The sequence below is a fragment of the Oryza glaberrima genome, chromosome 2, assembly GCF_000147395.1.
Source record: "Oryza glaberrima chromosome 2, OglaRS2, whole genome shotgun sequence".
In the NCBI taxonomy this organism is placed as follows: Eukaryota; Viridiplantae; Streptophyta; class Magnoliopsida; order Poales; family Poaceae; genus Oryza; species Oryza glaberrima.
Window position 1 is genome coordinate 8,106,267 of NC_068327.1, and position 14,535 is coordinate 8,120,801.

The 14,535-nt window shown below is 41.3% G+C and overlaps 2 protein-coding genes across 3 annotated transcripts; both read left to right on the forward strand.

The window, feature by feature from the left end:
• The first annotated feature begins 620 nt into the window (after window positions 1–620).
• On the forward strand, window positions 621–4,146 carry LOC127763806 (uncharacterized). 2 transcript variants are annotated; one of them, XM_052288599.1, is made up of 4 exons: window positions 810–887; window positions 992–1,179; window positions 1,326–1,479; window positions 2,732–4,146. In XM_052288599.1, exons 1-4 carry the CDS (start codon window positions 810–812, stop codon window positions 2,951–2,953), a joined length of 642 nt encoding a protein of 213 aa, XP_052144559.1. In that variant the 3' UTR covers window positions 2,954–4,146. The 2 variants fall into 2 exon arrangements, with proteins under 2 accessions (XP_052144558.1, XP_052144559.1); XM_052288598.1 differs by having other exon boundaries at window positions 621–887; window positions 992–1,479.
• Window positions 4,147–4,731: 585 nt separating this feature from the next.
• LOC127763537 (E3 ubiquitin-protein ligase GW2) lies at window positions 4,732–11,619 on the forward strand. The gene is made up of 8 exons (XM_052288270.1): window positions 4,732–5,404; window positions 6,694–6,745; window positions 6,831–6,876; window positions 6,969–7,050; window positions 7,130–7,292; window positions 7,385–7,487; window positions 9,185–9,251; window positions 10,524–11,619. Exons 1-8 carry the CDS (start codon window positions 5,204–5,206, stop codon window positions 11,085–11,087), a joined length of 1,278 nt encoding a protein of 425 aa, XP_052144230.1. The 5' UTR covers window positions 4,732–5,203; the 3' UTR covers window positions 11,088–11,619.
• Window positions 11,620–14,535: the final 2,916 nt, after the last annotated feature.

A 14,535-nucleotide genomic window follows, 5' to 3' on the forward strand; every position in this document is an offset into this window, starting at 1 on the left:
GTGCGCGTAAAAAGAGAGTTTTTCTCTCTTTGTGCTGCACGCAGCCTAAGTTTTTATTAGTTCATTTTATAGCTTATGTTTAGTATTCGGATAAGATTTTCGTACAGGGCCCCTAAAATTCATGGGACGGCCCTGGTCCTCCATCCACCGTATGCTGCCATGGTCGCCTTGAGGTCGCGCCCCAGTGTTGATGAAGTTGTCACTGCCCAGCACCCATAGGCACGAGTTGATCACGCTACTCTTGGACACGAACCGCTGAACCGGCGACGAGTGGCACGTGTCGAACGGCGTGTTTGCGAAGCGTGTCATGTTCCCGGTCACCCTGCGCTCCAGCAGGAGCATGCAGAAGCACAGCGAAAGCGTCGCCGCAAGCAGGCACCCAACTGGAGAGAGTGAGAACGGGAAAGAGAGAGGGAGGAAAATAAAATAAGAGATTAGGATGACTGGCATGTGAGGCTGTTAATTTTTTATCTTTTTTTCTCATTAATATGTGGGTCCCATGAGCACCAGGTAGGACAAAACGACTTTCGAAATCACCGAAAGAGTCGGTTTACACGGGTTTTCAAATATTGAGACATTGTACCCGTTTTACGAATGAAGGAAGGGATTCAACCAGAGCATGAATGAGGGAGGCAATGTAGACTTATTCCTAATGTCAATCAAGGACTTCGAGGATCGAGCTGTGGTCCGTGGGCCGTGGATCTTCCACTTTGTGCAGGGCAGTTACGACGCTGCTCTTTCCCGCCCAACCAAATTCCCCCACGGGCCCCACCTCGGCGACCCCTCACCGGCGGCGGCGGCGGCGCGCGATGGAGCTCTCGGCCGCCTTCGAGGAGCGCGTCCGGCAGATGGAGGACGCCCGCAACCACCGCCTCTCCCTCCTCCACGTCTCTCCCCCTCCTCCTCCTCCTCCTCCTCCTCCCTCTCCTCTCCTTCCCCAAACCCTAGCTTTCCCCGGCCTCACCGCGGCGCCTCCTCCTCTCCCCCGCAGGCCGAGAAGGAGCTCCAGGCGGAGAGGTCCCGCCTCCTCGACGCGAAGCTCGCCTCCGCGCGCCGTCTCGAGCGCCGCCGCCTCCTCCTCGAGCGCCGCGCCGCCAACCTCGCCTCCCGCGCCCTCTCCGCCCGCGCCGGCATCGACGCCGCCCGGGCCCGCCGCGTCGCCATCTCCGGCGACCTCAGGCAAGCGCGAGCATATGCATCCCCCACCCAAACCCCTCCTCCCTCTCGTTTACTCAAATTTCCGCATCCGCATCGGTGTCTGAACTCTCTGACGAATTGCTCGAATTGGGGGGGCGCGGTTACCCAACCCCCCACAGCTCGGTGAGGGGCGAGATCGAGGAGGCGGAGCGGAGGGAGGAGGAGTGGGACCGCTTCTACGAGGCCAAGAGGAAGGAGATGGAGGAGTTCCAGGCGATGTCGGGGCGGTTCGAGGCAGCGGCGCGCGACGAAGTGCAGAGCCTGAGGGATTTGGTATCTCAAGTAAGGTCCCAATCCTTTGCCCTGATAAACTATTGAGCTTATTGATTGTTTAGTTGAACTACTAGTATTTGTAACATTGTCATTTGGGTGAACCTGATGAGCTCTTGTCTTCGTTCACTGTGCCAAATTTTTTTTTCCAATGGCAACTGGGCAGTCAGGCAGTGGATTGAATAGATCTTGCATGGTCACTACTTAATGTAGCTAGCACCAATTGATGTTTAGAAATTGAGCGCTTTTGTTGGCCTGCCTGATGGACCACTGTTCGAGCTCAAAGCAATAGTCTGCCATTATGTCGGAATGTGTGGTTCGTCTTAACCATTTGATCATAATCTAGATGGACCATGTTGAGGTGGTATTGTGGGAGGGAGATTTCATTCATGGTTGTCTCCAAAGAATAAATAATTTAAATTTCTCGCATGCCTTGAAATGTCCCTAGATAGGTACTTTACCTGTGAAGAGATAAATAGTACATTGGTTAGGAATATAACAACTAATTTGATATAAATTAATTTGCTTCGGATTAATTTGTTTGTTACTTTATATCACCATTCAGTGGTAGATGTTTTATGATGTCAAGAAATCAAGATGATTGACTTGCTAATATGTTCTAATCCGTGAGATGCCGAGAACTAATCAAAATGGACAAATGCAGGTTGTCTGTAGGCCATTTTGGAAATATTGGATAAGAACAACACTACATTTATAAAAAGAATCGTTCCTACTGGATACTTTTCAAACAATTTTGTTTAATTGGGCTGTTGCTGGCAATGGGCTAATGGCTGTTCATTGACACTGTTTTTTTAGGGTATCTTGGTTGATTCTCTCTCTCTCTCTCTCTCATAAAGTAGCGGTCAATTTTACTGGCCCATGTCAAGATAATAATACATGAGTCATGGACCACGGTCTGCCATAATCATTAACTTCACAAACATCCAAAGAGCATTAATCTGAATTTTTAATTGACAACCTGTTCTTATATAATGTAAAAAAAACTTCTCCTTTTTACAAGGCATTGCTAATTGGTCCATTTTTTAAGGTTTGCAAGATAATGGTATACTCCAGCGGTCACCAGTAGCAAGATATGTTCTGTTATAATATACTGTTTACTACCTGCTGATCTGAATCAACCAATAGGGAACCATTACTCAAGATCTCATCAAGAACCTGCGCTAGGTAGAATATTTTACTATCTGCCAACGCTGTGAATCCATACCTCCATACTAGTGACTGCCTGCAACTTTTAATGGTGCAGCTGAAATCAACGCTGCAAGAGCATCACGGCGGCGTGATGTACTTGAACAACGCTGAGATTACTGCTGCAGAAGCCAGGAAGTCTGATCTCATGGCCAAGAAGGCAAAACTGGACGAGAGCCTGGCTTCAGCACGCCAGTTCAGAGCACTGCTGCAGCAGCAGCTCCAGAAATCCTTCGCCTCACAGATTGGGGATCAAAAGACAACACAAACTACCATTTGAACTTGAGAACTTCAGATAGCAGCATATCTGCATCGACTGTACAGGTGAGAAACATTCGAGATGTTCATTCAGATAGACAGATACATGCTCTTCTTGTCTTCAGTTACTGTTCAATTGCTCCATTGGAACGATGGAAGTACGAGTTTCAATGATGCAAACATACCCGCCGCATATGCAACAAGATCTTTGCAAAGACTCATGGCTTTTCATGCATATTGCTTCCTCTCTTTGCTAATGGATTGGTAGTTGTACTGATGGCTGCAAAGTGTGCAGTGTACTCTCATCAATGTGTAGGCCTAGTCTTCCCATTATATGCTGCCCAGAGTGGACGCTTTTAGGGTTGGTACCTCCCTTCCAGCTACTCGCAACTACTCATGCATTTGTACCATTTAGTTAAATGCAGCACATGAGAACCTTTCATGCAATGCCAGGCACAAATTAATAGATAGCCCACAATGACATAATGGTGCTGTAAATTCATAAATTTGAGGGAATGAAGATATTTGCTGGTATTTGGTTTTGGTAGATCATGGACTCATGGTTGTACAGGCATGTTTTAAATTCAATAGAAAAATTATTGCTAAGGGTGTGTTTAGTTCACGCCAAAATTGGAAGTTTGATTGAAATTGGAACGATGTGACGGAAAAGTTAGAAGTTTGTGTGTGTAGGAAAGTTTTGATGTGATGGAAAAGTTGAAAGTTTGAAGAAAAAGTTGGGAACTAAACTAGGCCTAAATGATGATGATACTCCTTTCCCCCTAAATTCTCCTTCCGATCACAAATAAGTGGCTTTTTTAAGACAGTGAAAGTCCCTAATACACTCGTTTAATTACCAATCACTACTATACAAAATTGTAGAAAGGATAAAGCAGAGTGATAACATTTTAAAACCAAAAACTAATCTATCCATAGCATTTTTTAAAGTCGAGTCAAAAGTATTTAAAGAAATTGATCGAAGTTCAAACATATTAACTACGTGTATTGTACAACATCACTTGTTTATAATCAGATGGAGTAGACCCATAAACCTTTTATGTCTCTCGGTTGTTATTTTCTAAATGCATAAATTAAGATGAAGATTACATATATTGAATAGTCGTTCATCAAATATAGCCAATTTTAGGTATTAAATATCTCCATGACCTCAACCATACCAAATGAAACAAGGTGACGTGAAAAAAAAACTCCACTTAACGCACACAAACCCATAGAGATAACCTCATCTAAACGCTTCATACGAGACAAAAACTGGTGGAAGCAACCCCCCCCCCCCCACGCACACCCTGAACCCCCTTTCTTCATCAATAAGACACACCGACGTTCAAACCGATGAACTCAAACCTACGCACCGCCAACCGAGAAAAACCAAAACCTAACACGTGGATACAAAAAGCAACCTGGACCCCACGTAACCCCTCCACCTCACGGCACACTTGTACATCCAGCTAGAGATCATCCTACGTAGTACATCTATCTTCACCGCCCACCCACCCAAAACCGTCACGTCTCCACTGCAATCCGCTTCCGCACGCCATATATACAAAAGAGGCTGACCAACACGAAAACATCTAAAACATCTTTAAGCTAAAAAACATATAACAAAAAAAAAGTTAACAAACATGAAAAACACTCTCATCTCACATCTATAAAACCACGGAGAAAACAGGTAGTATAAAGCATAGACAAAGGTACCACCAGCATCCTCATCCCCACCACCCTCTCTGAAATCTACTACTACCACCGCTATCCCCACAAGCGGCTAGACAGGCAGCCCCCCGCCCCGTTGCAAACTGCGGCTGTGTGGCTCTAGCACCGAGATTATTATAGCGACCGCAGCAGCAGCAGCAGCAGAAGCTAGGCTACAGAGGTCGCAGTCTCTCTCGCAGTCGCAGCGGCAGAGACAAGGCCGCTCTTCTCTTCTCTTCTTCCTTTCCTTGTGCGTAGCGTAGCGGCTAGCTGTTGCAGCAGCAGAGAGGTCTCCACTTCCCTTTCCTCCCACCCCGAGAAAGCCAAAAAAAGAAAAATTATTTTTCAAAAAAAAAGCTCGCCTCGCCCTCGCGTCGTCGTCCCCATCACCCCCCCTCCTCCGCTCCGAGTACGCGTGCGTATACCACCACCTCCATCTCCACCACCGTATGTATCTACGGTGAGGCGGCGGCGGCGGCGGCGGAGGAGGAGGAGGAGGGGGAGTGGTGAGGGTTTCATCTGCGGAGGAGGAGGGAGGAGGGAGGAGGGTAGATCTGGGAGGGGGATGGGGAACAGGATAGGGGGGAGGAGGAAGGCGGGGGTGGAGGAGAGGTACACGAGGCCGCAGGGGCTGTACGAGCACAGGGACATCGACCAGAAGAAGCTCCGGAAGCTGATCCTCGAGGCCAAGCTCGCGCCGTGCTACATGGGCGCCGACGACGCCGCCGCCGCCGCCGACCTCGAGGAGTGCCCCATCTGCTTCCTGGTATAAAACCGCCTCCGGGGAGATGTGGCGGGTGGACGGGAGGAAGAGATCTCTCCCCTCTTCCTCACTTCCTCCTCCCGCTTCCTTCCACTTCAGCTTTTTCTCTCTTTTTTTTTGGTGGGATTTTGTCGTAATGCTACTACTAGTACTTGTTGTTGCGAGAGTAGGGCGTGGATTGCGTGTGGCCGGGTGGTGGCGTGGAGCGTTTCGATTAGGGGGTTGATTACTTTTGCTCCTGTTCGATTGTGGAGAGTGCCGGTGGTGTGTGGCCGTTATGGAGATGGATGACCACGCGCAGTGTTTTGGGGCAAGAATTTCAGTCGACATTGGCACGGTTTTGGGGTTGTTTGTATTGTTCTTGGATAATTAGTGCGGTTCGTGGAGCTGATTTTGCGAAATGTAGTAGTAGTGTTTGAATTCTTTCTGGTAGTTAGTAGTGGTATCATACTTCGTATGTACATTGTCCGCAATGTTCTCCTAAATTGTTTTGTTTTCTTAATCATAGTTTACTTACTTTTATTATGTAATTCTGAGATACGTTTTTTTGGGATAATTATAGTCTAGGAGGTTTTGGGTACTCATTTATTATTGTCAATATTCTATAGGCCTATCTATTGGCTGCCTGGCTGTGATGCATTGCATGAAATTTAATGTTTACTGCCACTCCCGGGGTTGGGACATTACAGACCTTATAGGAAATTTGACTAGTTTCATAAATGAATAATTGGCCAACTGTTCTGCAATGTTGGGTGCCTTCAATTTCAAATAGTGGATGCTCTATAGAGTACGGAGGTACCATGGTGATATTTGTTTGTTGTGTGTAATACTTTATTTTTGGTGTATTAATGCTCTTGGGAACCGAGGTTGAGAATCTATTGTAGTGAACTTGATTCTGTTAGCTGTGCCAGAGTATTTTCGATGTCTCTGGTCAAGCCTGCATTTATTTGGCACAAAGTAGATTTTTTTAAAAAAAAATTCTGCAGCTTTAATGCTACTAGCTTACTGCAATTAATGTTATTACTATATAGGAATTTTAATGCAATTCTATATGATTGCAATTTTATTGCAATTCTGCTTCATTAGATCTTTAGCTCAAAATCACTCAATAAATTTGGTTTTAGATGAAATCATGAAACTTGTATTATAGGAGTATATTATATTTGGTGTTGAATTATATGTTTGCATTTGTGCTAATAGTGGTATTTAACAATTATCACTTCTGGTATTTCTGAGTTCAAACTGTTTGACAACCACTCCTGTCCTGAAATGCATGTTTTCTTTCTTTGTAGTACTACCCAAGTCTTAACCGATCAAAGTGTTGCTCAAAAGGGATATGCACCGGTAATACATCTATCCTATAACTAACAATTGTGTTTTACTTGTTAGGACCATATACCCTTATATTCAATGGTTGGTTTTTTTGCAGAGTGCTTTCTCCAAATGAAACCAACTCACACTGCTCAGCCTACACAGTATCCTTTGTGTCACCCTTGATTATATTTTGTAACCTTGGCAGTTGGCAATCTATATTCCTTTTTATGAAAAAAATACTTAACCAATAAAGATGTCCATTCTGCAAAACTCCCAGTTATGCTGTGGAGTATCGTGGTGTAAAGACAAAGGAGGAAAGGAGCATAGAACAATTTGTAAGTAATTTATATTCTGATGTTTTTTTTTTTGTTTTGCCAAATGCATTTCATTTATCTCACATAATATGTGTTACAGGAAGAGCAGAAAGTCATAGAAGCACAAATGAGGATGCGCCAGCAAGCACTTCAAGATGAAGAAGATAAGATGAAAAGAAAACAGAACAGGTGCTCTTCTAGCAGAACAATCACACCAACCAAAGAAGTGGAGTATAGAGATATTTGCAGCACATCCTTTTCAGGTCTGCACAGGCTGCAACTAACATAGAAATTTAGTAATGTACCATTTCTTCTGCTTGATGTGGTAATTTACTATGTGTTATGTCTGTTTCAGTGCCGTCATACCGATGTGCTGAGCAAGAAACTGAATGCTGTTCATCGGAACCTTCATGCTCTGCCCAGACTAGCATGCGCCCTTTCCATTCTAGGCATAACCGGTATGTTATTATCTTTTTCTCTGAGTTTTAGGGTGTCATTGTAGCCTGGTTATGTTGAACTGCAAACCTTACTACACTTCTATGTTAAATATCCTACCTCAACCATGTTGAAGGGAAGCAAATGAGAAGTATTGTTAAAATAGGATAAAGGAAAGTAACAGTATTATCTATAGAATCAAATCGATAACAAAGATCAACCGTTGGATTAAATTGGATAGCGGGGACCAGACACCATAAAACACTGGCATTTCGGACAAGATCATTTAATTATTCCACTTTAAGCTTGTGCAGTCTGTCCTGATCCACTGCACTATTTAAGTGGATGAGAAGCTGTGATTGGAGTTACTGTTCTAGTGTTAAGGTTGACTTGTATCAGATACAATTGCCTATCCAGTGACAAAATTTGAATGTTTAATTTGTGAAAGTGTGAATGGAGAGAATTTCTGCCCACATCATTGTTGTACCATGATAGTTACAGTAATCTTTAGTTTATCTATACTCTAGAGGGATAAAAACACCAAAACAGTTTGATCAAAATTGTTCGAGGTAAATCCTAAGTATAAAATTGAGAATGGATTTGTTTTTCAATATGGTTATTTGTTATCGACATTCAGTGTTTTTATTTCACACAATGGCCAATTCCGAAAAAACAATCTGGGTTCTTTTTATCCCACTGTCCATACCAAGTTGATGTAGCAAGTAACTACTACACAAAATAGTATATTGTAGCCCTTTACATGCATCCAATAGATTAAGTGGTCTTCAATCCAAGGATGAAATAAGCAATAACGTAGGTTCCTATACCAAATTAGCACAAAACAATGCTAAATGCTTTTAGAGGAAGTAAACCACTCATTTGGTTCTTTTACCTATAAACTTGTGTTCGCTTGATGTTCTCAATATTGTCAGGCTATTTTATAGACTTGAGGAGTAAACATTTCTTGATGACGTTATCTTCTCCTATTGGGCTAGACATAAAATACAGTGTAGCATAACTTGTGTACTGTGAGTTTTTTTCAAGTTTTTCTTGATGCTGCACAATAGTAAACAACAATCGTCTATTCAGTCACACATGGCACATCCTCACATCAAACAGAAGTTACTTTTTATGATGTTAATGTGTAGTATAACAGCAGAAGCTAAATGGTAGAGGGATACAGGATACTTGAGTCAATATGAAGTTGGGGTTCCATGGAGTATTTGAATCGAATAAAACATCTTGATGATCAATATTGGTTTTCATATTGTTTCTATAAGCTAGTTTCATATTTTTCTAGAGAACCTATTATTATTTTGCTTCCTGTCCTCCTCAGAAGATTGACATTCTGTACTGGTAGTGAATTTGTGTTTCCCTCATACCCTGTTTGGGAGGGTTTCAACGTCAGCTTAGTGCAGTGCTGCAAAGTTTAAACTCTATGACCAGAGCATAAGTATGGCTTAAGGACTTCTGATGACAAAGCCATTTTTGAAACCTGAAGCCTATTTTGATCAACTTATGAACTTATATGGAAAACCAGTTTCTGAAAGAGGCCAAAATATCAATAAATGGTGCCTTAATCTCCCTTCAGTTTTATAGTTTACCATATGGATATTTTTCCTGTACTAAGTGTTTCTTGCTTGCTGGTCATGATAATCCTTTATGCTGTTGAGATGAAAATGGTTTCTAAAATTATGAAACTGTGTGTTTCCCCTTACAGTGATGATAACATTGACATGAATATAGAGGATATGATGGTTATGGAAGCGATTTGGCGTTCCATTCAGGTTAGTAGTTTTCTCACTGGTCCTTACATGAGATTATTGATAATATGCATATGGCATACTGTGGATAATATTATAAAAGCTGATTTGTTGGGTCAGGTAATGGTTTGTAAATGAGCTGCACAAAAATAGATTGTTATTTGCATTGAACATGAAAGTTTGCTAATCTCCTGGCATGCTTGTTGAATTCAGAGCATTTTGCGAGTTCTGACAAATGCAAGATCTAGTCTGCACAAGCAAAACCTGTATTGTTAAGTGTTCAATAATAAAAAAAAATGTCAATTAAATTGTTGAGAAGTGTATTGGTGATAGTGGATAATGTAGGATATGTTTGGTTTGAGGGACCAACATCAGTTAGTTCATCATTGCCTCATTCCTCAGGCACATGCTAGTGGAAAAATGAGTAATGCAGTATTCATGCCAAAATCATCCTAGATGGTGTGATTCCTCAAACAAAACAGGCCAGTAGATGATGGGGTTGGTAAGATAAGTTATCTTTTTGTCATTTTACTTGAGCAGTACTGCGCTTGGCACAAAAATATTTCTGGTCATTTTGTGAGAACAAGAGGACTTTTCACATTCCTGCATTCCTGAAGGGAACTTATTATCTAACAGCATTGCTAAACTCAGCTCTTCCCATGCCCTTAGCCATCAAATTGATTTGTTATGATGGTTGCATTGTTAGTTTTGCGGTCCCAATTATTAGCCACTTAACGTTCAGGTCAGGAACTAATGGTGTTTTTTTTCTCCGTCCTTTGTGTTATACTACCTTCGTCCCAAAATAAGTGCAGCCATGAGTTTCCGCGCCCAACTTTGATCGTCCGTTTTATTTGAAATTTTTTTATAATTAGCATTTTTGTTGTTATAAGATGATAAAACATGAATAGTACTTTACTCGTGACTTATGTTTTTGATTTTTTCAAAAAAATTTCAAATAAGACGAATGGTCAAAGTTGGGCGCTGAAAACCATGGCTGCACTTATTTTGGGACGGAGGTAGTATCATTTATTCATTTGCCGTTCAAGCTGTAGCTCATCGTGTACTGTTCCCCAATAAGTTGCTTGCCATTTGGTCTATGTTTCCAGCTTCTTTCTTTTGTGAGCATTTTTCCTTCTGTATAGCTTGTTACTAGAAAGATGTAAACTTTATGTTAAATGCTGCTTCATCTTTGAATTTAGATTCTTGGGAATAAACAATAAGCAAAGTTCATGTATTGCGTATAGAAAAGTCTGCATATATTTCTATCCTAATATGGTCAATCTTTTCTCTGAGCAGGAGCAGGGAAGTATAGGGAATCCTGTCTGTGGCAACTTTATGCCTGTAACTGAGCCATCTCCGCGTGAACGCCAGCCATTCGTTCCAGCTGCTTCTCTAGAAATACCTCATGGTGGTGGATTTTCCTGTGCGGTTGCGGCAATGGCTGAGCACCAGCCACCCAGTATGGACTTCTCTTACATGGCTGGCAGCAGCGCATTCCCAGTTTTCGACATGTTCCGGCGACCATGCAACATTGCTGGTGGAAGCATGTGTAATCTGGAGAGCTCACCGGAGAGCTGGAGCGGGATAGCACCAAGCTGCAGCAGGGAAGTGGTAAGAGAGGAAGGAGAGTGCTCGGCTGACCACTGGTCGGAGGGTGCAGAGGCCGGAACAAGCTACGCGGGCTCAGACATCGTGGCGGATGCCGGGACCATGCCGCAGCTGCCTTTCGCCGAGAACTTCGCCATGGCGCCAAGCCACTTCCGCCCGGAGAGCATCGAAGAACAGATGATGTTTTCCATGGCTCTTTCTTTAGCAGATGGTCATGGAAGAACACACTCGCAAGGGTTGGCATGGTTGTAGGTAGAGCACTCTAATTTTGACGCCTTGCTGCCCTCTCCCTTGCGCTGCTGTTGCTGCCCTTCTCTCCCCTGCCTCTTGCTTCTGCCTCCTTTTTGCCACCAGCTCTTGGCCTTTTTGTTCACCCCTTTTTTGCATGTGTTTTGTCGTCATGGTTTGATATAGATCCAGCTATAGCTCTCCATTGTTATTGCTTATATGTATGTAAAATGGAATATGAGGAAATAGAAAAAAGGAAAATGGGTCAACAGTTCTTTTGGCAGTAGGATGTGAATTGTTTTTTTGGTTGCGAAAGCGTATAGCATCCTTCAATTCTTGCAGTTGGAAGCAATGTTTGCAGGTTGCATGTATGTTTGTGATTTCACATCCTTATTGTGTAAGAATGTTACACTTACAGCAGCCAATGGAAGAGCTATCTCGATGAGAGGCGAGCTGCTACCAGCATTCAGCCATTCATGAGCCAACTAATGCTAATTGTATGCTTTTAAATTTTGGGGTGTCATAATGTTTACATAGTCTAATTCTAAACACAACAATTCGGTCGTTCTAGACTTATCCGTGTTAAATTGTGCTTTAGCAGGCAAAAATAATAATTGGAAATTATACTGTTCCTTTTTGTTACATCGAGACAATATTTGTGTCATCTAAAAAAAAGAAAAGACAGTATTTGTGTCAACTGTCAATATCCTTGTTTGGATCCTCCGGGCTATTAAATAGCCCTCCGGAATCTTGCTATTTAGGATTATTAAACGTAGAGTACCGATAAAACCGATTCTATAACCCCGAGGCTATTTTGCGAGACGAATCTAATGATGTATATTAATCCATAATTAGCGGCTGATTACTGTAGCATCACTGTAGCAAATCATGGATTAATATACCTCGTTAGATTCGTCTCGCAAAATAGCCTAGGGGTTATGGAATGGGTTTTGTCAATAATCTACATTTAATATTCTTAAATAGCAAGATTCCGGAGGGCTATTTAATAGCCTCTCCGGATCCAAACAGGGCCAATGTGCAGATATGGAGACGCTTATATGGGCTATATATGGCCTGCTTACAACACTGGACGGTCCACTTCCAGACTCTTTTATGCCCATCGAACGAAACTAAACTGGGTTGCTCTAGATTTTTAGCTATAAAAGAACTTAAAAATTGAATTAATATGATTTTTAAAGCAATTTTTCTCTAGATTTTTTAAAAAGAAAACTCACCTTTAGTTGTTCGGGAAACGTGTGTGTGGAAAAGGTATGTTTAGAACTAGAATTTTATTATTTTTTTGAACCTCTTTAATTTTTAACTTTAAAAATAAACCATCAAAAAACTTATTTCCAATATCTAAACATTTTGCGCATGCCATCTCGTCTGACGTGGCAAAACAACACTTTCACGCCACCCGCCAGCGGGCATGATAATTTTGTGCTGGCGAAACAATGCTATCATGACAGTGTGGTCAAAAGGTTTAGATTTAGATGTGAGTTTTGAGTGAGTTTATTTTTAAAATAAAAAATAAAAGGTTTAAAAATATACTCCCTCCATTTCATAATGTAAAACTTTTTAACATTGTCCACATTCATATATATGTTAATGAATCAGACATACATATATATATATATATATTTAGATTCATTAATATCTATATGAATATGGATAATGCTAGAAAGACTTATGTTATGAAACAGAGGAAGCATATATATATATATATATATATATAATCTTAGAACTATAAGTTCTCAACTTCTAATCTCTTGTTTTTCACGCACACACGCTTTCTAAAATGCTAAACAAGAGTGTTTTTTCTATAGAAAGGTTCCTTTAAAGAAATCATATTAATTTATTTTTTTTTTACTTTTTATAATTAATATTTAATTAATCATACGACAATTAACTACCGTTTACCGATAGGAGTTTCTAACCAACTCTCCCGACCACGGTATTAGTATCATTCCATCTACACCTTATATTTCTCGACTAGACAAGTTGGACATCATCATACTTTGAAAAGAAAAGGGAAAGGAGATCCCAGTGACAAAATCACAAAAGCAAAAAGGGTTTTTAGATCAACACTGCATTTCACCCAAAACCACCTATGCCATCATCGATCAGCACCTATTTCCTTCGTCCTAAAAAAAAAATCTATAATGGGACTTGATATTTTCTAGTACAATAGATCTGGATAGATACTACTCCCTCCGTCACATAATATGAGAGATTTTGAGTTTTTGCTTGTAACGTTTGACCACTCGTTGCATTCAAATTTTTTTTGCAAATATAAAAAAGAAAAGTTGTGCTTAAAGTACGGTAGATAATAAAGTAAGTCACAAATAAAATAAATAATAATTTCAAAAATTTTTGAATAAGACGAATGGTCAAACGTTGCATGAAAAACTCAAAATCCCTTATATTATAGGACAGAGGGAGTACAAAACATCATATCTTATTTTAGATTGATTTTTTTATGGGACGGGGGAGTAGCTAACTAGCTTTAGCCTATAGCTACCTACCTAGCTACTCGATCAAATTCCAGCAGGCTGCTACTGCATCTCATGATCGATGCAATGTGCTACTACTACGTAGGAGTACTGAACACGGGCACACGGTACGCCCACTGCCGTTGGCACTGCATTGCCAACTTTCAGAAAAGGCAGAGGCGTTAACGACGGGGACATAGTACTAGCCAGTCTCATCAATAGCGTGTACTAGATCGATCAGATGAGATGAGATCGTCTCGCCCTTTTTGGCTTTGCATCTTTCCCCGTTGGAGAAACCGTCCATGGCGATGAGGACAACAATGTCTTTGGCTTCTTTTCTCTTCCTGAACCGATTATTCTCTCCGTGCATACAATGCAATTGCAAGGCAATGCAAAAGCATATGGCTTGGGAAGACACTGATGTTGATGGTACATCACATGGGCTTATTTGGTTTGATTATTTGGTCTTAGTACTCTGAGTACTGTGTGCATCCTTGGCTTTTGTCATCTTCTGTTAGCTAGAGTAGCTACTAAGTAGCCCAGAATAATTATTATTGAAGGGAAGCAAATTAAAGCGATGTTTAATCGATCGGTTCAAAAAGTGGATCATGGGAAACTCTCGTACCTGATGTCCTGAGATCTAAGCTTTCTGTTCACCTTAAAGCCCTTGGAATGCTAGAATTTTTTTTCTCAATTTGTAACCAATTCCTATGAAATTGTAGTGTGTAAATCATGCGAAAAAAATAATGGAAACCCTGCGTGTTGCAGTGGATAGTAAAAAATATTGGAAAGAGAACATGAAAAAAATAATTTTGTAAATCGTATATCCTACTACTTAAAATACAATATTTTAAGCTATATAGTATTTGATTTAAGAATTGTAATTGTACATGACATGTGGATGTATGGGATCCAATTGCTATTACTACATCCGTCCCAAAATATAATAACTTTTGGCTATAAATCTGGACATACAATTG